At 43.3% G+C, this 21492-nt stretch overlaps 2 protein-coding genes across 8 annotated transcripts in view; one reads left to right on the top strand and one right to left on the bottom strand.

The window, feature by feature from the left end:
• The window catches only part of FAM118B (family with sequence similarity 118 member B), an 85095-nt gene extending 74553 nt beyond the window's left edge, over nt 1-10542 (bottom strand). For 2 of the 6 annotated variants that reach the window (XM_012529307.4, XM_058289450.2), the window contains exon 1: nt 10410-10542. The gene's annotated coding sequence lies outside the window, so the exon portion shown is untranslated. The remainder of the gene's footprint in view (nt 1-10409) is intronic. The other 4 variants (XM_012529306.3, XM_071212413.1, XM_058289448.2 and 1 more) reach the window with 2 other exon arrangements.
• Nucleotides 10543-10562: 20 nt separating this feature from the next.
• Nucleotides 10563-21177, top strand: RPUSD4 (RNA pseudouridine synthase D4). 2 transcript variants are annotated; one of them, XM_004469242.5, is made up of 7 exons: nt 10563-10787; nt 11128-11293; nt 12787-12988; nt 18429-18522; nt 18611-18755; nt 19385-19482; nt 20015-21177. In XM_004469242.5, exons 1-7 carry the CDS (start codon nt 10602-10604, stop codon nt 20252-20254), a joined length of 1131 nt encoding a protein of 376 aa, XP_004469299.2. In that variant the 5' UTR covers nt 10563-10601; the 3' UTR covers nt 20255-21177. The 2 variants fall into 2 exon arrangements, with proteins under 2 accessions (XP_004469299.2, XP_004469301.2); XM_004469244.5 differs by having other exon boundaries at nt 10593-10929.
• Nucleotides 21178-21492: the final 315 nt, after the last annotated feature.

Raw genomic sequence — 21492 nt, 5'->3', positions numbered from 1 at the left:
ACGTTCTATCCAATACTGAGAGTGGTATACTAAAGTCTCCAACTATCACTGTAGAAATATCTATTTCTCCCTTCAGTTTTGCCAGTGTGTGCCCTCATGAATCTTGAGGCACTTAGGTTACGTGTTTAAATATTTAATATAGTTATTTCTTCTTGGTGACTTGCCCTTTTTATTAATATATAATTACCTTCTTCATCCCTTACAACAGGTTTGCACTTAAAATCTATTTTGTCTGATATTAGTATTGCTACTCCAGCTCTTTTTATTTTATTCACATGGAATATCTTTTTCCAATCTTTCACTCTTAACCTGGTTGTGTCCTTACATCTGAGGTAAGTCTCTTGTAGACAGCATATCGATGGCTCATATTTTTTATCCATTCTATCAGTCTATGCCTTTTGATTGGGGCGTTCACACCATTAACATTCAATAGTAATACTATAAAGGCATTACTTCATCCATTTTGTCCTTTGGCTTTCTGTTATCAGAGCTTAGTATTGTCTGTCTTTTTTACCTATCAATTTACCCTTCTTAATAATCTTCATTTCTACACCCTTTTCCAAGTCTCTTGCCCTTATTCTTTCATTTCAGGCTGCAGCACTCCCTTTAGCATCTCTTTTATTCTAATCTTTAGTTAACATATTCTATCGGTTTTAATTTGTGAAGACTTTGAACTCACCCTCTTTTTAAAATTATTATTATTTTTTGAGGTACTGGGGGCCAGGGATTGAACCCGGGACCTCATATGTGGGAAGCCAGCACTCAATCACTGAGCCACATTGGCTCCCCTGAGTTGGTTTTTTCATTTATTTTGCTTGTTGCTTGTTTTTTTTTTTTTTATTTAGAAGGCATCTGGAACCAAACTGGGACCTCCATGTATGAAGCAGGCATTTAACTGCTTGAGCCCCATCTGCTCTCTCACCCTCACTTTTGAAAGACAGCCTTGTCAGATACGGAATTCTTGACTGGCAGTTGTTCTCTTTCAGTACCTTAAACACGTCATATCACTTTCTTCTCCCTCTATGATTTCTGATGAGAGGTCAGCACTTAACATTATCGAGGTTCCATTATATGTGATGCTTTGCTTTTCTCTTGCTGCTTTCAGAATCCTCTCTTTATCTCTGATATTTGTCATTTTGAATATTATGTGTCTCAGGGTAGGTCTATTCAGATTTATTCATTTGGGGTGTGTTGTCCTTCTTGGATATTGGTATTTATGTCTTTCATAAGGGTTTGGAAAGTTTTTGGTCATTATTTCCTCAAATATTCTTTCTGCCCTCTTTCCATTCTCTTTTCCTTCTGGGACACCAATAATGCATATGTTTGTGTGTTTCACTTTGTTATTCAATTCCTGGAAACTCTATCCAATTTTTTCCTTTCTTTTCTCCCCCTGTTCTCCTGTCTTTTCCAGTTCAGATGTTGTCTTTGGAATCAGTAATTCTGTCTTCAAGTAGTTCAAATTTGCTCTTATGTACCTCTCATGTATTTTTTTTTTAAGATTTATTTATTTACCTCTCCTCTTCCCCCTCCGCCCCGGTTGTCTATTCTCCATGTCTATTTGCTGTGTCGTCTTCTTTGTCCGCTTCTGTTGTTGTCAGCGGCACAGGAACCTGTGTTTCTTTTTGTTGCATCATCTTGCTGTGTCAGCTCTCCGTGTGTGCAGCACCATTCTTGGGCAGGCTGCACCCTCTTTCACGCTGGGCAGCTCTCCTTACGGTGTGCACTCCTTGCACATGGGGTTCCCCTACGCGGGAGACACCCCTGCGTGGCATGGCACTCCTTGCGTGCATCAGCACTGCACATGGGCCAGCTCCACATGGGTCAAGGTTCAAACCCCGGGCCTCCCATATGGTAGACAGATGCCCTAACCACTGGGCCAAGTCCGCTTCCCTCTCATGTATTTTTAATTTCATCTGTTGTGTCTTTCATTCCCATAAGTTCTGTCACTTTGCTTTGCAGGCTTTCAAATTGTTCTTTATGCTCACCCAGTGTCTTCTTAATATCCTTTATCTTTTTAGTAATTTTTTTCTCCAACCCTTTGATTTTGGAGAATTGTGTGATTATCATTGATTAACTGCCTTAAATCCTGTATCTCTTCAGGGTTATCTGGTTTGTCCTTTGCTGGGCCATCTCTTCCTGTTTCCTAGTATGCCTTGTAATTTTTTGCTGATGTTGAGGTATCTGAATATGTTAGTGAATATACACTGAAGCCAATTTCTCATCTATTGGTTCTTGTTTTTATTCCCTCCTGCCCCAGCTCTTGATATTTGGCTCCACTTATTCTAAAATTGCATAGGTTAAGCTATCAAAATGGGGCCAGGGGCTCACTAATGGGGCACAGAGTTTCTCCCAGGAGTTTGGCTTAAGAGCGACGTAAAAGCCATTTTTCTCCATGTAATTTCCAGACTGGCCAGCAGATGGCACTCATCAGTGCACCTTTCCACAGAGGTGTTTCTTTCAGTTTCTGCTTTCCTGTTCTAGTATGGTCAGAGCCAAGATTTAAAGTGGGCTGCACAAGCCAAATTCACTGAAAAGAAGCTCCCTAACTCCCTCTCCATTTTCCCTTGTAACAGATGACAGGGAGGAAGACATCTGTTTCCCTCTCAGTCAGCTGCGATGAACCAAGGGTTTTATCCCAGCTTAATACCCTGGAAGTAAGGTAGCGGAGTCCTTGCGGCCACCATGGGGCTTTGGTAACTCATGTTTATTCTTTTGGGTTCTCTGTCTTTCTGTCCCTCCACCCTCCTGGGAGTTGTGTAGCACTGGCCTGGTCTGCCAACCCCCAAAGCAGGTCCCTTGGACAGCTTTTGGCCCTTTCTCCTCTGTTTCGGTGAGAGAGTTAAGCCCTGCCTGCCTACTCCAACACCATCTTCCTGGAACTTCTCAGGACTGCACTTTTAAAAGGAGAGGTCACCGAGGTGACATTTAAGCAAAACTTGAAGGAAGTGAGGGAGCAAGCCATTGGGTGGCTGAAGGAAACAGCTAACGTAGAGAGAAGAAGAGAATGAGAAGGTACTGATAGTCCCTCTTTGAGGCTACCATATCTTTATAATAAGAATGAATATTATGAAAACAGATTTTTAAAAATTTAAAAAGATGGGGAGAGAAATCAGAGAAATGACAAAAGAAGATGTCCCAGAACTGAAGAACACAAACTTCCCAACAAAAAGGCCCACAAGTACCTGAAACAATGGATGAAAACCTGCATATGGTACGTCGTTATGAAATTTCAGAATGCTGGTGAGACAGAATAGCCTTAAAGCTTCCAGTGAGGGAGGAAAAAAAATTCCAAACCAACCCAGGAAAAAAAAAAAGGTCTTGTGAAAGGGATTTCAATCACTGCTTTGAGAGAAGTACAGCAACGGCTTTGAAATTCTGACAGAAAATTATTTCCAACCAAGAACTCTAACCTGTTCAACTATCAAACAAGTGTGTGGGCAAAACAAATCTATTTTGAGACTTCTTAGGAAACCACTGGGGCATGCGCCTCAAGAAAATAAGGACAAAGGCAGCAAATAGAAAGACATGGGTTCCAGCACAGAAGAAGAGAGAATGGCAGTTCAAGAACTGTCTTTCTGGGCATCCGAGCTCTTGGCAGGAAATAATAAAACAGGAGAAAGTGATATATTGGAGCTCATGGAATATGTTATTGATAAGAATGTGAAAACAGGAATGTGAGAAAAACTGGCAACAGCCGACCTAAACACAAGGAGGAGCACAGCTGTGCTAGATCCTCTGGCTCAACAATGAATGTATACCTGGCAGAGATAGAAACACACAGAAGCTGCCTACTTTAACCAAACATCAAAATTTAACTGTGCTAGTGGATGGAGGAGGTGGAAGGGTAGGAAAGTGGTGGCGTGTGAGAACTAAATCCTAACCTGTCACAGCAGGAAATTAGCAGACCCAAAATAGGAAGAAAAAAAAACTATAAGAAATAAAATTTGAAATGATTTAGAAATATGAAGATAATGGCAGAGCAAAGAGGAAAAGAACCAAGAGTTTGCTTCTAAAAAAATGAGTCTGTGAGATAGGAAGGGTGGAGGGGACTTTTTCTTTTTTCCATTATGTTTTTAGTATCACTGACTTTAAATCATATACATGAATTACTTTGATAAACTAACAATAAAAAGAAAACAAGTAGCAATCCTGGAAATTGTGCCATTTTTTGGTTTATACCAATTCTGCTTGTACAAACTGCTCCAGACAGTCTTCTAGAGCAGGGTTCCTCAAGGCTTCCTGAAGAATCCCCAGTATGCTTGTTGGGTGAGGGGTGGGGGTCGGGGGAAAAGGAGCCAAGATCCTAACCCAACCTATACTGAATCAAAAACCTCTCGAGAAGAAATCTGGCAATTTGTATATTTAAAAGTACCCCAAGCAAGTTAAATGCTGACCACCACATAGTGGTCAGTAAAACTTGGTGCGAACTTGGTTTTCTTTTCCTTTTTTTTAAAGATTTATTTATTTATTTATGTCTCTCCCCTTCCCCCGCCCTCCCCCCACCCTGGTTGTCTGTTCTCTGTGTCTATTTGCTGCATCTTCTCTGTTCGCTTCTGTTGTCGTCAGCGGCACAGGAATCTGTGTTTCCTTCCATTGCGTCGTCTTGTTGTGTCAGCTCTCCGTGTGTGCCTTATGGGGTACACTCCTTGTGCGTGGCGCTCCCCTACGTGGGGGACACCCCTGCTTGGCACAGCACTCCTTGCGCGCATCAGCACTGTGCGTGGGCCAGCTCCACATGGGTCAAGGAGGTCCGGGGTTTGAACCGCAGACCTCCCATGTGGTAGACGGACGCCCTAACCACTGGGCCAAGTCCGCCGCCCCAAACTTGGTTTTCTAAGTTAGTTAACAACAGTTCAGCTTTCCCAATAACAGCTAGAATAAGAGTTGTTTTCCTTAAATTACAGTTTATCAGTAAACACCTATGGCATGTTCCAACCATTAATAATTAAAAAGAAAACAACCAAAATATTTTTTTAATCTGTTTTTGCTCAAACTTTCAAATAATGCAGAAATGCAGGTTTATTCTACTTAAGTAACAATCTGTTTCAAATAACTTGAATTTTTCTAGGGATCTTGATATTCTTTGGCTTTTATTCAACCACATGGTTTACTATTCTCTCAATTTTCCACTGATCATGTTTTGGGAATCATGCTTATCCTCCTTCTAGACTATATTCTTTTCCCCATATTTATAATGATTATCTTGCACAACCTCATTTATATAATGCTCCCTATTCATTCATTCATTTATTCATTCACTCCTTCCTTCCTTCCTTCCTTCCTCTTTACAGTTCTGAAAATGCTCCAATGGAACATTCACATTTTAACTAGTCATCAGGAAATGCTACCAAATCATAATTTAAGTACTTATGACCTGTACATTTATCTCACAACACCACCCATCACAAACACCTTATTAGATAGGTATTACTAATCCCATTGTACATATGAAGAAATAGATTAAATGCTTTGTGACAATGCCCTATGCAAACTGCCTGGGTGTTTTCAAAGCTCATGCTCTTTCTAAGTACCAAGCTGCCTGACTTCCTGCAAGCACTGGTGTTTTACAAATCTGGAAGGAATTTTGGAGATCATCTAGTAGTTCACACCACCCATTCTGGACTCTGGTTATTCTCTATCTTCTCTAAACAGATGGAGCAAAATTGCCTGGATGTTTTTGACCTCTAATGAGGTCAAAACATCCAGACAAAAGCATTTGCATCTCTTTTTATCACTTAACTATGATGACACTGTCAGAAAGGTCCCTTTGTAAGGACAAGCATGGTCTTTAAATATAAACTAGCCAAGGGTACAATCCCATAAACACATACAGAATAGAGACCAATTTAACAGAAATGATCAAGGACAGTTCCTCTTGATAGTAAGGCAGGGTCTGGGGCCAGAGATCTCCTAAAGCTGACCTTTACACACTCCAGGATCCCTCAGCCTTTGGTGCTACCTGCTGGGGATCAGGGCAGCAGGGCTCCCAAGCCAGCTGCCTTTTTTGGGTGGCCTTGAGGTTTCCTCAGTGACATACTTATTTTTCCATGAGTGACATGATATGGAAAAAGTTTGGGAAGCACTGGTTTAACTGCCTTGACTGCTCAAAAACTGAATAAAAGTATAATGAAGGGCAACGGCACAACGGAATCTGTTTATAATGCTGGCATGACAGGAGGTCTAGCACCCACACTACTGGTCTTCACAACTTTTTTTTGTTTTGCTTTCTTAAAGATTTCTTTATTCCCGCCCCCAATGTCCATTCACTTTGTGTTCTTCTGTATCTGCTTGCATTCTTATTAGGAGGCACCAGAAATCTGTGTCTCTTTTTTGTTTCGTCACCTTGCTGCATCAGCTCTCCATGTGTGAGGCACCACTCCTGGGTGGCTTGCACTTTTGCACAGGGCAGCTCTCCTTGCCAAAGGCACTCCTTGCACGTGGGGCACCCGTGCATGGCACAGCACTTTTTGTGCGCAGCAGCACCACACATGGGCCAGCTCACCACACAGGCCAGGAGGCAATGGGTATCAAACCCTGGACCACCTATATGGTAGGCGGACGCTCTATCAGTTGAGCCACATCCAATTCCCCATAACTGTTTTCTAATAATTTTTTCTCCTTCACCCCTTCCCATGCCTCACTCAGGAAATCTTAAGGTATACTCCAGTACTTCTAAGTTAAGTAACCTCCCAATAAAAATGTTAGCCCAGTGACAAAAAGTTAAATTCCAGGGATCAGGGGAGAAGCCTTTTCTGTGCCACTGCTACAGGTTTTCAAGGTAAGTCTGAAATAATGTGCTGGAAATGTTATTACACTTGTTAAGGTTGAAAGGGAAGCACTTAATGTTCATGGAAAATCTTCACAGAATAAAAATTTAGAACTATAAGGATCTTCTTTTAAAAGACAAAAAACTGAAACCCAAAGTATTTGCTCAAGGTCACAAGCAGTGGAACTAGTCCTGGGACCGACATCTCCTGGCTCCAAACTCCTGTACTTTCCAGACACCTCCAGGCAGTTCCTGTTAATTGCTTCTTTTAATCTCTCTAAAATCATAAAACAATGTCCAAGTACTTCCTGCTCTTCAAGGAAACTAACCTCTAGTTAATCTGCAACTATCAAAATCATTGTTCAAGGAGCCAGAATTTAACCTTAAGCTGCCAATTAACCTTAAATTTGTGATACTTAAACACAAGTTCCTTTATTAGTTAGTCCTGGTTTATATTTGTGAAATACCAAGGCAGCCCTTTTGTTCTTGCATAGATTAGAAAGTATCGGTAAAAACTGCCAAATTCTTTATACAATTATTTTGGGGGCACATATTATGATGTATCAAAATCTATGCAAAAAGCCATGTTCCAGCAGGGCTGTCCTCTAGAGAAATAAACACACCACTAGTAGTGTTTCCTTCCTTGTATTGAGAAAACAATCCAGACAAGAGGAAGTCTCCAACCAAAAAGAGATTGTGAGATTGGTGCAGAGGTGGAAAAATTAACTGCCTAAAAAAGGATCAACAGAAGGGGAAGGGAAAGGTGGCAATATGGAGACAAAAAATGAAAGACATATTTGCATAAATTCTTGTACAGTATACTCAGAGAGCAACTCTACTGGGAACCACCCAGGGCCTAGAGTCACAAGAAAAACATTAAAGGAAGTTGTAACTTCTGTACCTATAAAGGCTAAAGCTGAGCTGTGTATCAAACTAACAAAAACTTCTTTCCTCAAATTTCAAAAATCCTTCACATTTATCTCACAAAGTTTCAACCAAGAAAAACCCAAAAGTTCTTTCTCCAGAAAAAAAGTGACCAGTTTTGTGTGTTATTTTTAATATCATTTCCTACCTCAGTATGTAACGAAATTTGCTATACTAATGCCAAAGCATAGATTTTTAGACAAATATTATTAGAACACAAAACTACTGACAGTGAGCAAATAATTTTTGATGTTTCCATTAAACAGAATTTAAACTAATACTTCTAGCTATTCTTTTTTAAAATAAAATTTCTTCTCAATATTTCATACATGAACATAAACAATGTATAGTAAAATTTATGAATTTATAAAACAAACATGAATATCATACAAGGCTCCCATACATCTCCCCACCATCACACCTTGCATTGTTCTGAAAAATTTGTTACAAATTACGCAAAAGCATCATCAAACTATTACTAACAATAGCTCATATCTTACAATTGGTTATTTTTCCCCAACCCACCAAATTATTAACACTCTATATTAATATTATATATTTGTTATCGTTCAGGAGAAAACATTTTCCTATTTGTCCGTTTAACCACAGTCCATCATCCACCACTGGATTCCCTGTGTTATACAGTCTCATGCGTTGTACAACCCATTCACAGTGTAACACTTTTTCTTAGGCTCTCATTTTCATCATAGAATTGTGCTGTCATCACCACAGCTGACATTTAGACACTACAATATGTGCCTCGGGTTAACCTGAAACCCAAGAACACAAGCTCTGTGTCACTTGCCATGACTTTGGAGTTGGTTCTTCTTTTTTTTCTGCCACAGGCCAACTCTGCAAGAACAGGTGTTGTCTTTTCAAGGCCACAGGCACAGGTTAAGATATAAATAGGTTCTCCCAGCCTCTGCACAAAATCATAAAGGTACTTTCCCCCCCAAAAAATTCTGTAATTAATGTAATGGCATGAATTTAAGTCTTATGCCCAAAATCAAGGGTCCAATATTTGAGAACTATAATTTTTGTTCTATTAGAATGCAGCAAATTCAGCTCTGGGAAAAGGGGCTTTTGGTGTACCTATACAATGTGTGATCTGCAACTGTTTAGCAAAATAAGAACTTAGTTTGGAGCATATCAATTAAAGGTAAGAATTATTTTTGGAAGCAATTTCTCAAGATCTTTAGATCTACGCCTCCCTGTGAATTAGCAGGGGGAAAAAAGACACAGCAGTTGTTTCTCACTCTCTCGGAATTCTTTACATTTATATTCCAATCACCTGCCTTATTACAAACACATACACACCTTCTATTATTCACAAAATGTATTTATCCCCACCTCCATTCTTCAAGTAAAAAAGAAATGACAACTTAAAACGTTCAAAAGCACCTAACATGACAATGACGCATGTCAGTCATCTAACAAATACCGTGTTTACTATGTACCAGATGCGGAGATTAAAAAAATGAGTCCTCAAGGGACTGAGAGTTCACCATCAGCTGCCAATGGTACAACGCATATAACTCACAACCAACCTAAACTCAAGGGGCAGCACCGTTTGCAGGTGTAAAGAGGACACAGAATGGGGCATGACCTCTTTACTGATTGCCTTGACGGCAGCATCCTGTGGGCCTTCTGCGCTACCAAAAAGCTCTTGCCTTTTCCATCTGCCCGGCATTCACCTGCCAGCTTCATTTCTAGAATTCCACTTTCAAGAAGTCTCTCCCATGCTCAAGCAGCTGCAAAGACTGCCCATGACTTGTCCCACCTGGTTCAAACTCGTCTTGAATTTAAATTCTTCTATAGGCCAGTTCCACTTTATATCATGCTTACGTGCTCTTCCTCCGGCAGACCCCTTCTGGGAGGGGTACAACCCAAACCTCATTCAGGTACCTACTCTGATTCCTCAGACAGCCTTAATTCGAGGCAAAAATCGTCAGTACAAACCCATTCGTTTTCAGGACAGATCTTCAGAACTCGGCATCAGGTTTCTTACCAAAGGGCAGGTATGTCCCCAGATAGTTTAACATTACCTTCTTAACCAGATAGATGTTCATCTTCCCAGCCATCACCCCTAGTGAATTCAGAGGGAGTCGCTTGCAGTTGCCACAAGGGAGAGAGAGAGAAGGGGTCTGGGGCGGTTGCAAACTATGGAGCGGAAAAGTAAATCAGAGGGGATTCCTCCTTTCACTCTCTTTTTCGGCAGGAGCAGAGAGAGAGGTGAAGTGAATTCCTGAAGCAGGGGGAAGGAAACCCAAGGCGCTCCCTGGGAAGGAACTATGGCCTGGAGCCCCTGGATAACGTAAGGGTTCCCACCATCCGTGGGAGAGAAGAGCAGGCTACAACATGAAACAAAAGAGGCCGGGAGGCGAGGGGTGGAGAGACTATAGAGCTCCGGGGACCTCCGAAGACCGAGCGGCAAGGAAATGCGAGGGCCCGGACGCGACCCTCCGGGGCTGGCGGGACAGCGGGGACGCGGTTGCCAGGAGCGAGGTGCCTACGGAGACGCTGGGCGGGCGTTTGAGGCATCGCCGCCGAGGGGGAGCGGGGGCGGGTGGTGTTTTCGACGGGGAGCGTCTCCCCAAGGAAGAAACGATGCCCCAGGCAGTGCTCTTGGAGAACGGAAATCCTGCGGACGCGGAAAATTCCAGCGTCAAGGGGCCGGCATTCATTCCCCCGTCCCAGCCCGGATTCCCGACACACTCACCGCGTCGGCTCCAAACGCCACAGCTCCAGCTGCAGCTACCGGCCCGCGCAGCCGCATAGAGCGCGCACGCCCCCACGTGACTCGCCCGCGCCCCGCCCACACCCCACGTGACCCGCGGGGCCCGCCTCCGCCCTCTCTCCGCCCCGCCCTCGTCTTCCACGTGGTGTCGCCTCGCCCCGCCCCGCCTGCAAGATGGCGGCGCCCAGCCAGGCGGGGGGCCTCTGCGTCCGGGCCACCGGTCAGCATTTGGGGAATTTCTTCAGTCTCTTCTCGAAGCCGTTTTGTTCCGCTGCCGATGCCCCTAAGCCCCTGAATGCCCAGCGATTGGCGGAGAGGTTCCGAGCTCAGAAACAGGAAGAAAAGGCGAAGGTGGAGTCGGTGAGTTAGGGACCACAACTCCCAAGAGGCAGCGCGCCCACCGGCTTTCCCAGGGGGAGTGAATTAGGAGAGTTCTCTGACAGATGCCAAGTAAATGTCGAGAGCATGTGGTGGGAGAAAGGAGAAAGAACAGAGGAGAGAGGTCAGTGTCTTCCTGTGAGCCGAGGCTTTGGCTCCTGACGGGCTCAGGCCTAAGCCCCACGTGGGTACGCAGGGGAGACAGACTCTGAGGAGGGCGTGAGTCTGATGCGAAGATACAGCTAGTCCCTACCCACATTCTCACCCAGACCTTACGAAATCCTCTGTCAAGCTCACATCCCCACTCCCTCTCTACCCCTAGGTGCCTACGAACCCTGTTCAGCGGAGAGTGCGAGAACTAGTGCGTTTCACACAGCTGCTTCAGCGAGTCCACCCCAACGTGCTTGCTAAGGTCCTGAGACAAGGGATTCTTCATCAGGACAATGACCTTGTGGTCATTAATAAGCCCTACGGTCTCCCTGTACATGGTAAGGACCACGTGGGAAAGGAAGGGGGCAGCCAGATGCATTCGTTGAGAGGCTCTTCCAGGCTTGCGTTCAAACTAATCAAACTTTTCTAGTGAATTAGTCTACAATACAGCTCTGCTTGAGGTTGCAGAGATAAACGAGACAGCTCCCATGTTCCAAAAGCAATTGTAATTGATGAATTACTGGCACTGCCCGTCTGGCAGCTACCTCAATATCTGTCAGTCCGCAGTGATTCACGGAGTACACTGTTTGCAGACCCGGCAGTGATGGCTATAGAGGAATGCAGTTACTTCTGATTGCTGTCTTCAAGCTATTTCCATCAGAACAGGGAGAGAGGAAATAATATATAAGGAAGTATATACTTGTGGAATAGATGCGTCAGTGTGTTGGAGTACACCTAACATAAAACCCCAATCCCTGGAACTTTATGGACACTCAAATGTCTTTTTTTTTCTTTAAGGTGCTGGGGTCTTTTATCATTTGTTTGTTTGTTTGTCTTTGTTTTTAGGAGGCACTGGGAACCAAACCTGGGACCTCCCTTGTGGGAAGCAGGTGCTCAACTGCTTGAGCCACATCTGCTGCCCTCCTTTTTTTTTTTCACTTAAGTGTTTTTAAATAAATGTTGAATATAGTTGTCTGAGACAGATAGGGTGAGTCAGGAAAGATGGATAGAAAAAAATACATTTGCAAAAGGGTTTTAGAGAGAGAAAAGGCATATTTTAGCTAGAGGAGGGGAAAGACTTTCTTGGGAAGTATGGAGATGGTTGAGCATAAAGACAAGGAATTAAGTCAGACATTGCCAAGTCTTTGCTTTGTGTGGGTTTTTCTCTCTTAATCTTCACAAGTTTCTTGCCTTCCTGTTCCCATGGTGGCAGTTATTATCCCCACGTTTACATCTTATAGATGAGAAAACCAAATGTTGGAGAAATTAAGTGATCTGTCTCAGGTCAAACAGCCATTTAGGAGAGTACACAGGGTAGAACTCAGGAATATAACTCTAATGTCCATCCTCTTAACTGCTCATCTGTAATGCCTTAGGAGGGGCTTTCTCACTAGGATTTGTATGCATATTTTCAAGCCTCTGCTTATGTGGTACCCTATATTTACCTAGTGCAACATCAGACACCCCCATTGATTGCTAATTTTAGGATGAGTACATAAGTAGGATTTTTTTTGTTTTGTTGTTTACGAATGTTAGAGGAAAAAACCACATGGCCTATGACACTGCTTCTCCAACTTTCATGTGGTATGGATCACTTGGACATCTGTTCAAATGCACATTCTGATTAAGTCATCTGAGTTGAAAGCCTGAGAGGCTACATTTTCTAGCAAACTACATAGACAAAACAATGCTGCTAATCCCTGAAACACATTTCAAGTAGCAAGGCCATGGAAAATGTCGACAGTTAATCCAGTAAAGACTTTTTTCCCAAATAGAGTTCTTTGATGGACCTTCTCCTGGCCATTCAGACCTCTGGCTTTCCCCTTCCTAGGTGGCCCTGGGGTCCAGCTCTGCATCAGTGATGTGCTCCCTATCCTGGCAAAGATGCTGTATGGCCACAAGGCAGAGCCCCTGCACCTGTGCCACCGTCTGGACAAGGAAACTACAGGCGTGATGGTGTTGGCTCGGGAGAAGGAAGTGGCACATCAAGTCCAAGAGTTCTTTAAAACCCGTCAGGTGGCAAAGAAATACTGGTATGAGGCCCGTCAGTGGTGGTAGTGGTGGCATAGGTGAAGGTGCCCTTTCATCCATTGTACTCCTGCTAATAGGAGGCTCTGCTTGGGGACCTGTGGGCATAAAAAGATGCTTAGAATATTATATAGTCTGATAGAATAGTGCTTCTTAATTCTGGCTGTACTTCACAATTATTGAAACTTAATTATATAAGTAATATATGATTTCATTCCTGAGGTAAAATGGTCAACACATAAAACAACATCCCTGGAGAATTCACCCACTCTCCCATTCTAGTTCCTTCCCTGGGGTAGCAACCATTGCTCTCAGTTTGGTTTTTATTCCTCTGCTCCTGACTCAGTGCATTTACATACAAGTCTGTTATATAAAGTAGGTATATATATGTATCATGGTATACATCATACTTTGTTTCCTAACAACTTTTTGGGAATCTTCCCGCTTCAGTACATAGGTTTGCCTTGTTGCTTTTTAATAAGAAAAAGATACATGAGTAAAAAAGAAATGTTATATTCTTGTCCCCCATCCTCTCAGTTTCCTGGAGGCTATCACAGTTACCAGTGTCTTATGTGAATTTGCTGAGTTATCCTGGGCATATGTCAGCATTGGATTGCATGGCAGCATTTTTTCATACTCTTTGGCACCTTGCCATTTTCACTTGGGCAATGTCGCTTGGACAGTATTTTATATTCATTTTAATGGTTCTATAGTATTCCATAGCATGGGCACATCATAATTTATTTACCTGGTTCGTATTGGTGGATGTTTAGCTAATTTCTCATTTTTAAACATGCATAGTACAAATAATATGCTAGTCGATCTTCTGGATAAATTCCTAGAAATAGAATTTTTGGGTCAGAGGGTATGCACATTTAAACTTTTAATAGCACTACTCAAATTGTGCTCCAGAAAAAGTTATATCAACGTATGCTCCAGCGGTTGAAAACACACCTCACCATATACCTTCCTAACGCATTTTTAAGAGGTTTGCCCTTCTGATGGGCAAAAAATGTTTTTATTTTCACTTTCCTTGTGTACTAGTGTTGTTGGCTGTCTTTTCTTATTTATTAACTTTTGAGTTTCTTTTTCTGGAAATTGCTTATTTCTTTTGCCCCTTTTTCTATTGGGTTGTTTTGTTGGGAAAGCAGAGAAATTCATTGATTGTGTATGGAAGGTCGGGATTCAGGAATATTCTTGAGAAGGAAAATTTATTAACGACTGGCCAGGCCCAGGGACTCTTGTTCAAAAACCTGAACCCTGCACCCATATTGTAGGTTGCTTTTATACAGAGAGTATGGGAGATGGAGTTAAGAAGCGTTTGGCATGAAAAGTTAGGTTTTGGCTTCAGTTTTTGGAGCTTGGCTTTCCAGGAACTAGGCAGACTGGAGTGGTTGACATGGCTACAAGAAGCCGGGCTGCAGTTCTTATTGTTTGCATGCACACATGGTTTATGCTGGAATCTTAAGTTTAGACAGCTTACACATACATCCCAGGTTATTCATGAAGAAACACAACCCACACACCCAGCTCATATCAGTTTATTTTATATTTGCTTTGTAAGTATCTTTTTTATATTTTGGATGTTAGTCCTTTTTATATTATAGATTTTGCAGATATTTTATCTGGGGAGCTTTTTAAAAACCTGCATGCTGAAAACCCACTGAGGTTCTGAGTCATGTCTGCTGGGTGGGGGGACTGAGCATCTATATTTTTTTAAAACTCCACAGGGTGATTCTGATGTACAGTCAACTTATAGAACCACTGTCTTAAGAAGATGTAGGACACTTGGGGAAATTTATTATAGATCTGTGTTCAATTCTCAGCCATGCCATTTCCCAACTGTGGGACCTTGGGCAGGTTGTGAAACTTCTCTGATTTGTTTTCTTCATATTAAAAAATGGGAGCAATAGGGTTGGTGGTAAGGTACTGTGCTACACACCTGAAGTGTCTAATGCAGTACCTGGCTCATAGTAAGAACTGAAAAAATAGAAATTATGTGTACATGACCATAGTTTGTTTATTTTAAATGAATCAATTTTATTGATACATATTAGTAAAGCATAAATCCATCCAAAGTGTACAATTGGTGGCATTCAGTACAATCACATAGCTATGCATTCATTGTTTAAATCATTTCTAGAGCATTTTCATTATTCCAGCAATAATAATAATAATAATAAATAACAAACAAATGAACAAAACTCATCACTTCTCAATCACTGTGCTTCCTTAGATAATTTTTTAAACTCTTTGTCTGGTATATCCAAACTCTGGTTTTCTTTGTTGATGGTTTCTGGAGTTTTATCTTGTTCTTTGGATGGGTCATCATTTCCTGTTTCTTTGTTTGTCTTACAATCTGTTGCACATTGTACATTTTAATATTGTTATGTTTTAACTCTGGGATTTAGTGCCTGAGCTGTTTGTTCCTCACGTTTGTATCCAACTAGTGATAGAGTAGATTCCTTTGAGTGTCAGGAGTTAACAAAAGCAATCAATGCAAAAACACTTTTTATGGTCTTTGCAATTGCGTCTCTTATGGCTGATGGTTTCCTTCAGAGGTTTGCCCTCTTACCAAGAATATCAGACCAAGGTTAAAGTGTGGGATTCTCTACAGCTTTTCTGAGTTGGTATCTTGTCCTGGCCTTGGATCATGATCTTTGGAATTCTCCCATTTATAGGAATCTGAATCCCTTTTCTACTCTTTATGAAATACACTTTCACATCATTCTGGTTGCTTTATTATATATCCCAGAGCCTGTTATCTTTCCTCCAGGCCACTTTGAGTTCATTGTTTTTTACACTGTGTTAGATGTTTGCAACCTGCTTCCAGCCTACAGGGAAAATTCTCTGAGGGTGAGCTAGAGAGAAGTATCCTGGATTTTTCCTTCATTCTGCCATTTGAGAGATTGACACTGATATACAAGTACCCCAGTAGGCATGCAGGGGTTACTTTGTTCCCTCTGGAACAGGGCCAGGTGCTCACAATGAGAGTGTAGGCCAGCTCTACACCGTTCAGGGGCAGGGCATTGTTTATTTAACCATTCTCCTGTCAATGGACTTTTGAGTTACTTCTAATTTTTCAGCATTTTAACAACCTTGTACATGAATCCTTGTGCAAATGTGTGACTATTTCTCTATGGGCATGGAATCATTGGGTCATAGGGTCAACATAGTTTATATTTTAATAAATACTAGTAAATTGCTTTTCCAAGCAACTTCATGAATTTTCACTCCCATCAGAAGTATATGAATTATTTATTTTCCACATGAATGGCAAATTTGTGCTAATGTGATGGGTGAAAGAGGGTATTTCTTTGTTCCTTTAGCTTTCCTTTCCCTAATTATCAGTGAAGTGAAACATCTTTTTCCTATATTCAGTTGACCTTTTGTACCTCTTCTTCTGTGATGAATTGAATGGATGGAAAATTTTTCTCATATGGTTTTCTTTGGTGGTATGTGTTTTTCATTATTGATTTATGGAATTATTTATGTGTGAATGTGTCTTTCTGTAACATGTGTTGCAAATACTTTCTCCTATTTGTCATTTTTCTTATCTAGAGCCTAATAAAACATTTAAACTAAATGTAATACATTTTGAAAAAATAGAAATTGCAATGTACACAAGTAATCAAATATAAGACTATAAAAAAGAAGTGTTATGTTGTCTGTGAAAACTGTCTGTGAAAGTTCCCAATGGTAACCATTTCTCAGCATCAGACTTCATGGAGTTGTTGAAATCAATTGAGAGGGTCTTGATGAGTGAATAGGATTTGACCCAAGAGCTGGGACAGTGTGTTCTGGATTGCGGGAGGGGCCTGAGCACAGTGTGGATGGTGGCAGTGGGAGAGAGTGCTGAAGTGGGCTGGAGCCTGGTAATGAGAATCTTAAATACCAGATGCAGAAAGTGAAATTTGGCAGTAGCTCACAGTACTTGATGACTTTTTTTTTTGATAGAGGCCTTATTTTTATATTAAAGTTATTGGTTTGAATTGCCTTACTAGACTGAATTCCTTGAAGGAGTGATTTCTGTCTTGGTGCTTGTGTCTAAATCAGTGCCTCACCCATGCAGTGACTATTTATAGCCCGGAGATTTTGAAAATAGTGTCATATCATCTGGAAGGGTAATTGGGTTGTTAGACTTCTGTTTAAATTTGATAGGATGTATCCCGGAGCAGCCCAGACTGACCAACGCCACCCACCTGAAGTGGGATGGCCAGGTGTGAGATACTGTGTCTGAGTTGGCTTTTGACTCTTGGTCAGTGACTCAGATGTAGGCCACCAAGTCCCCAGGAGGTCTCCGCATGCCTGACCTGAAGGAGGCCTAGATTTAAGGCCTGGTTAAATGCCGCCTGACCTGCCTGTGACTCGAGAGGGAGGCTTCAGACGAGGGGCGGACAGTGAGTCGCGGAATTGTCCCTGTGGTTCCTGCGACTCCTTCGGGCACGGTTCCTCCCTGTTACATCTACCTGGCAAATAGGGCAGGAGTGGTCCTGTTAGCTTTCCATCCAGTTCCTTCATTTGCTCATTTAGTATGCAGTCAGACCCTACCCTCTTCTATTATTTAAAAAAAGGAAAGCTCTATATAAAATCATATCATTCTCATTTTATTTGAAATTCTACATATCCATCTTTAAAGGCTGGGATGAAAGACTGCATTATTAATAAACTTTTTTTTCTGTTCCCCCCCAAACATTCTTCCACAAGCATCCCCCTTCTCAAAGTTTCAGTGTTGGGTTTTTTTAAAGTAATTTTATTGAGCTATAATTCACAACTGGCCCCTTTGAAGTGTCCTATTCATTTGTTGTTAGAGCAAGCACATGCTGGTTTTTTTTTTTATCATCAGTGTCATCATCAACAGACACATAGACATTTTTTTTTAGATTTATTTTATTTATTTGCCCCCCCTTGCCGCCTACACTTGCTGTCTGCTCTCTGTGTCCATTCACTGTGAGTTCGTCTGTGTCTGCTTGTCTTCTCGTCTTTCTCTTTAGGAGACGCTGGGAACCAATCCCAGTACCTCGATGTGGCAGAGAGGCATTCAATCGCTTGAGCCATCTCAGCTCCCTGGTTTGCCACATCTCTCAGTGTCTTTCCTCTGTGTCTTTTTGTTGCGTCATCTTGTTGCATCAGCTCATGGTGTGGGCCAGCTCGCCTTCACCAGGAGGCCCTGGGAATCAAACCCCGGACCCCTCGTATGGTAGACGGGAGCCTAGTTGCTTGAGCCACGTCTGCTTCCCACATGCTGTTTTAATGGTGAGAAGGGGTGTGTGTGTAAGGATAGCATCAAGTTCTCAGCTGAACACCACTCCCAAGGGAGTCACGGGGGCCCCTAGAGCCAGCCACGTGAGTGTGGAGGCCCAGTGTTAGAGCCTCTTGGCAGCCAGGCCCGGGGAGCTCCGCACTCACCTCTGTGGCTAAAGCGAGGGTCATGTGTCACCCCAGGGCCATTACTGTGCGCGTCCCTGTGCCCGCAGCAGGAGTCGTGGACATCCCCATTGTGGAGAAGGAGGTGCGAGGCCGGCAGCAGCACTACAAGGTGGGCGAGCCACTCCCCCCCCACCCCCCCACCCAGGGACACATTTTCTGCTCTTCCTTCAAAATCATATCTGATTGCTTCGCCTCAGATGACACTGTCCCCAAGCTACCGCATGGACAATGGGAAAATGGTGAAAGTGCGCACCAGCCGGAGTGCACACGTGGCTGTGACTCAGTACCGGACGCTCAGCAACACGGTGTCTTCCGCCCTCTTGGAGCTCCAGCCTGTGACCGGTGAGGGTGCCTTCCTTCCCCAGGGGTCAGCACAGCCCAGTGCTGCTGAGCTTCCACAGGCCTCGTGCTGGGCTCTGCCCTCGGGCCGAGGAGCTGGCATTTGGGGTGGGCTGGAATTGCGGTCAACCTGTTCCCGTCTGGGACCTCCACTAGGACAACCATTACATATAGTAGGTAGCAGAGCAGGTGTAGCTCTGTGGTTGAGCACCAGCTTTGCATGTCCGAGGTCCAGGTTTGATCCCCCGTACTACTAAAAAACAAACAAAAAAATACAGCAGGTCGCAGAAGAATGCAGACAGTTTGACTGCGTTTATTTTAAAATGTGCAGAGTGGTGCTAGGTATTGTTTTTCAGTTCAATTATAAAAAAGGCATGGCAATGATAGGCATCAACTTCAGGATAATGACTATTGTGAAAAGAGAACTGTGACTTCGGACGGGTACTTAGGCTTCAATAGGATTTATAATGTTTATTTCTTAAGCTAGTGGAGCTACTCAGCTTATTATTATTATTGTAGTTGGTACTTTGCAGTTTTACTATGATTTAATAGGATGAGAAGCAGATACTGGCAGTGGTTTTGTTTTTGTGGTTCCTCGTAAGTTTTCTTTTTCTTTTGTTATTATTTTTCAGGACTAAAACATCAGCTTCGAGTTCACTTGTCTTTTGGATTGGATTGTCCCATCCTCGGTGATCACAAGTATTCAGACTGGAGTAGGTTGGCCCCCCAGGTAATGCTGATTTGGCAGGCAACAAAACAAAGGGAAAGAGCTTATCCTTTCCCCTTGTTAAAACCCCGAAGTGGATCATTTGTCAAAGGCACACTGTCTTGAGACGTGGTGCTAACTGGTCATCTAGCTTATAGAGAAACTCAGCAGCCGTTCATTCCTGTGCTTCTGGAGCCGCAGGATCTATTAGAAAACCTGGCCACTTCATTGCTTTAGTCTCCGACTGTGTTGGGGGGGCATTGAACAAGCAGGGGAGTCTTTCTGGAGGCTAAAGCCAGCCTTTCATGCTAGGGTACCAGGGAGGAATCCTTTTCTTTCATTATCATTGTTAACGCCCATTATCTTGGAAGGCCCAAGCATTGGCCACAGAGCCCCCTGACAGGGTTGTTTTTCTCTTGCCTGGGTTCTGATCCCTTCCTGGACATGCCCCCAAAGAGGGCTCTCCTCTGCAGTATCTTCCCCCTGTGACAGGTAAATGAAGCTGCTGGCCCTGCCCACGGCTTTGCTCTAAAGGGTCTGTCTCTTCTTTGTGTAGAAGCTGCCCGTGGGCACACTGAAGAGGCTGGGGCTGGAACAGTCGAAGGCCCGATACCTCCCTCTTCACCTGCACGCCCGGCAACTGACCCTGCCTGCCCTGGGCTCCAGGCGGGAAGAACTCGAGCTGGTCTGCCGGCCTCCTCGCTTCTTTGTGCGTTCCCTGAAGCGCCTGGGCTTACGCTTGCCGAGTCAGGATCAGCATGGAGACGATGAAGCGGGCCACCTGGGAACACAGTGAAGGCTGTGCTCCTGTGCTGTGGATAGTGGGGAGTGAAGCTGGCATTGGTGACCCCAGAAGAGCCAAGTGGGAGAAGTTGAAGAACCTCACCTGCCCACGGGCTTTTAACGGACAATAAAGTCTAGTTACTGACAGGTTGGCCAAGCGAAAGCCTGTGTGGGTTCTTGCTGCAGGGTCTCCTTGCAAAAATGGAAGCAGAGCCAGGACCAGGCAGATTGGGTCAATAATTGAAAGAGGAGAAGGATTGAAAGACAAAAGGACAGAATTTATGGTCAGGAACTGTATTCCTCCCATACCAAAGTGCTTGATCTTTCAAGAAGGTTCCCATGGTTGGAAAGAACATCCGGTTAAACATCTCCTGGAATCCGGGGAGCCTGTCTAGCTCCAGGGCGGGAGCCTTCCTGCGCTGGGGACTGTGGAGCCTGTGACGGGGGTGTTTGGCACGGGATCGAGGTGGGGCAGCCTGATAAGCCAGGAAAGCGGGTGTGGATGGCAGGCAGGTATCAAATGTGTGAAGCAGAAGGGATGGACAGTCGTGAGGACGACAAACCAGAGATCTCACACACTGTCTACGGGAAGCAGAGGTTGGCTCCAGCTGGTAGTTGCCATGTGGGAATGGATTTTCTCATTGCTTCAGAGAATCAGGAAACCCAGACATTTATGCAAAATCTCTCAGGATACTGCCAACTAAACCAAATTTTTAGAAAACTCCTAGGCAGCCAAGCAAATCCTATTTGCTGGTAGAATTTCATCTACAGGCAGCCAGTTTGCAATCTGTATTTAAAGAAGGGTATAGAAGTTTGGAGAAAGGTGCCATCTTGACACTTCTGGGTCAGCACCTGGCACGCTAGATACACGCAGCCACCTGCCTTCTTTAGACCAGGGGATGGCTTTGAATGATGATCAGTAAATGTGCAAACGTGGTTCTAAGTGTGCGGCCGCAGTTTAATCTTTACTTGGAAAACAAGGCTCCTGTTCTTGGGTCTGGGGAAGGAGGTGACCATGCAGAACACTACTAGACATGGAAATTACCTTGGCCTCTGGCCTGGTTTTGAGTCTTTTGTGGACCCCAGAAAATTATGTTCTTAAACTAACCCATACCTGTGCCTGTAAATGCAATGTAGATGGGGCCTTTTGATTAGATTCAGTTAAGGGACCTTTGGTTAGATCACTTTAGGGCATTTACTTAGACTACATCAGTGAAGTGTGACTCAGGTTGAGTCTCCATCCTCTTGCCA

This window comes from Dasypus novemcinctus, chromosome 27, assembly GCF_030445035.2.
Source record: "Dasypus novemcinctus isolate mDasNov1 chromosome 27, mDasNov1.1.hap2, whole genome shotgun sequence".
Lineage (NCBI taxonomy): Eukaryota > Metazoa > Chordata > Mammalia > Cingulata > Dasypodidae > Dasypus > Dasypus novemcinctus.
The sequence above is the reverse complement of the archived record's forward strand: the minus strand, read 5'-3'. Positions and strand labels throughout refer to the sequence as shown.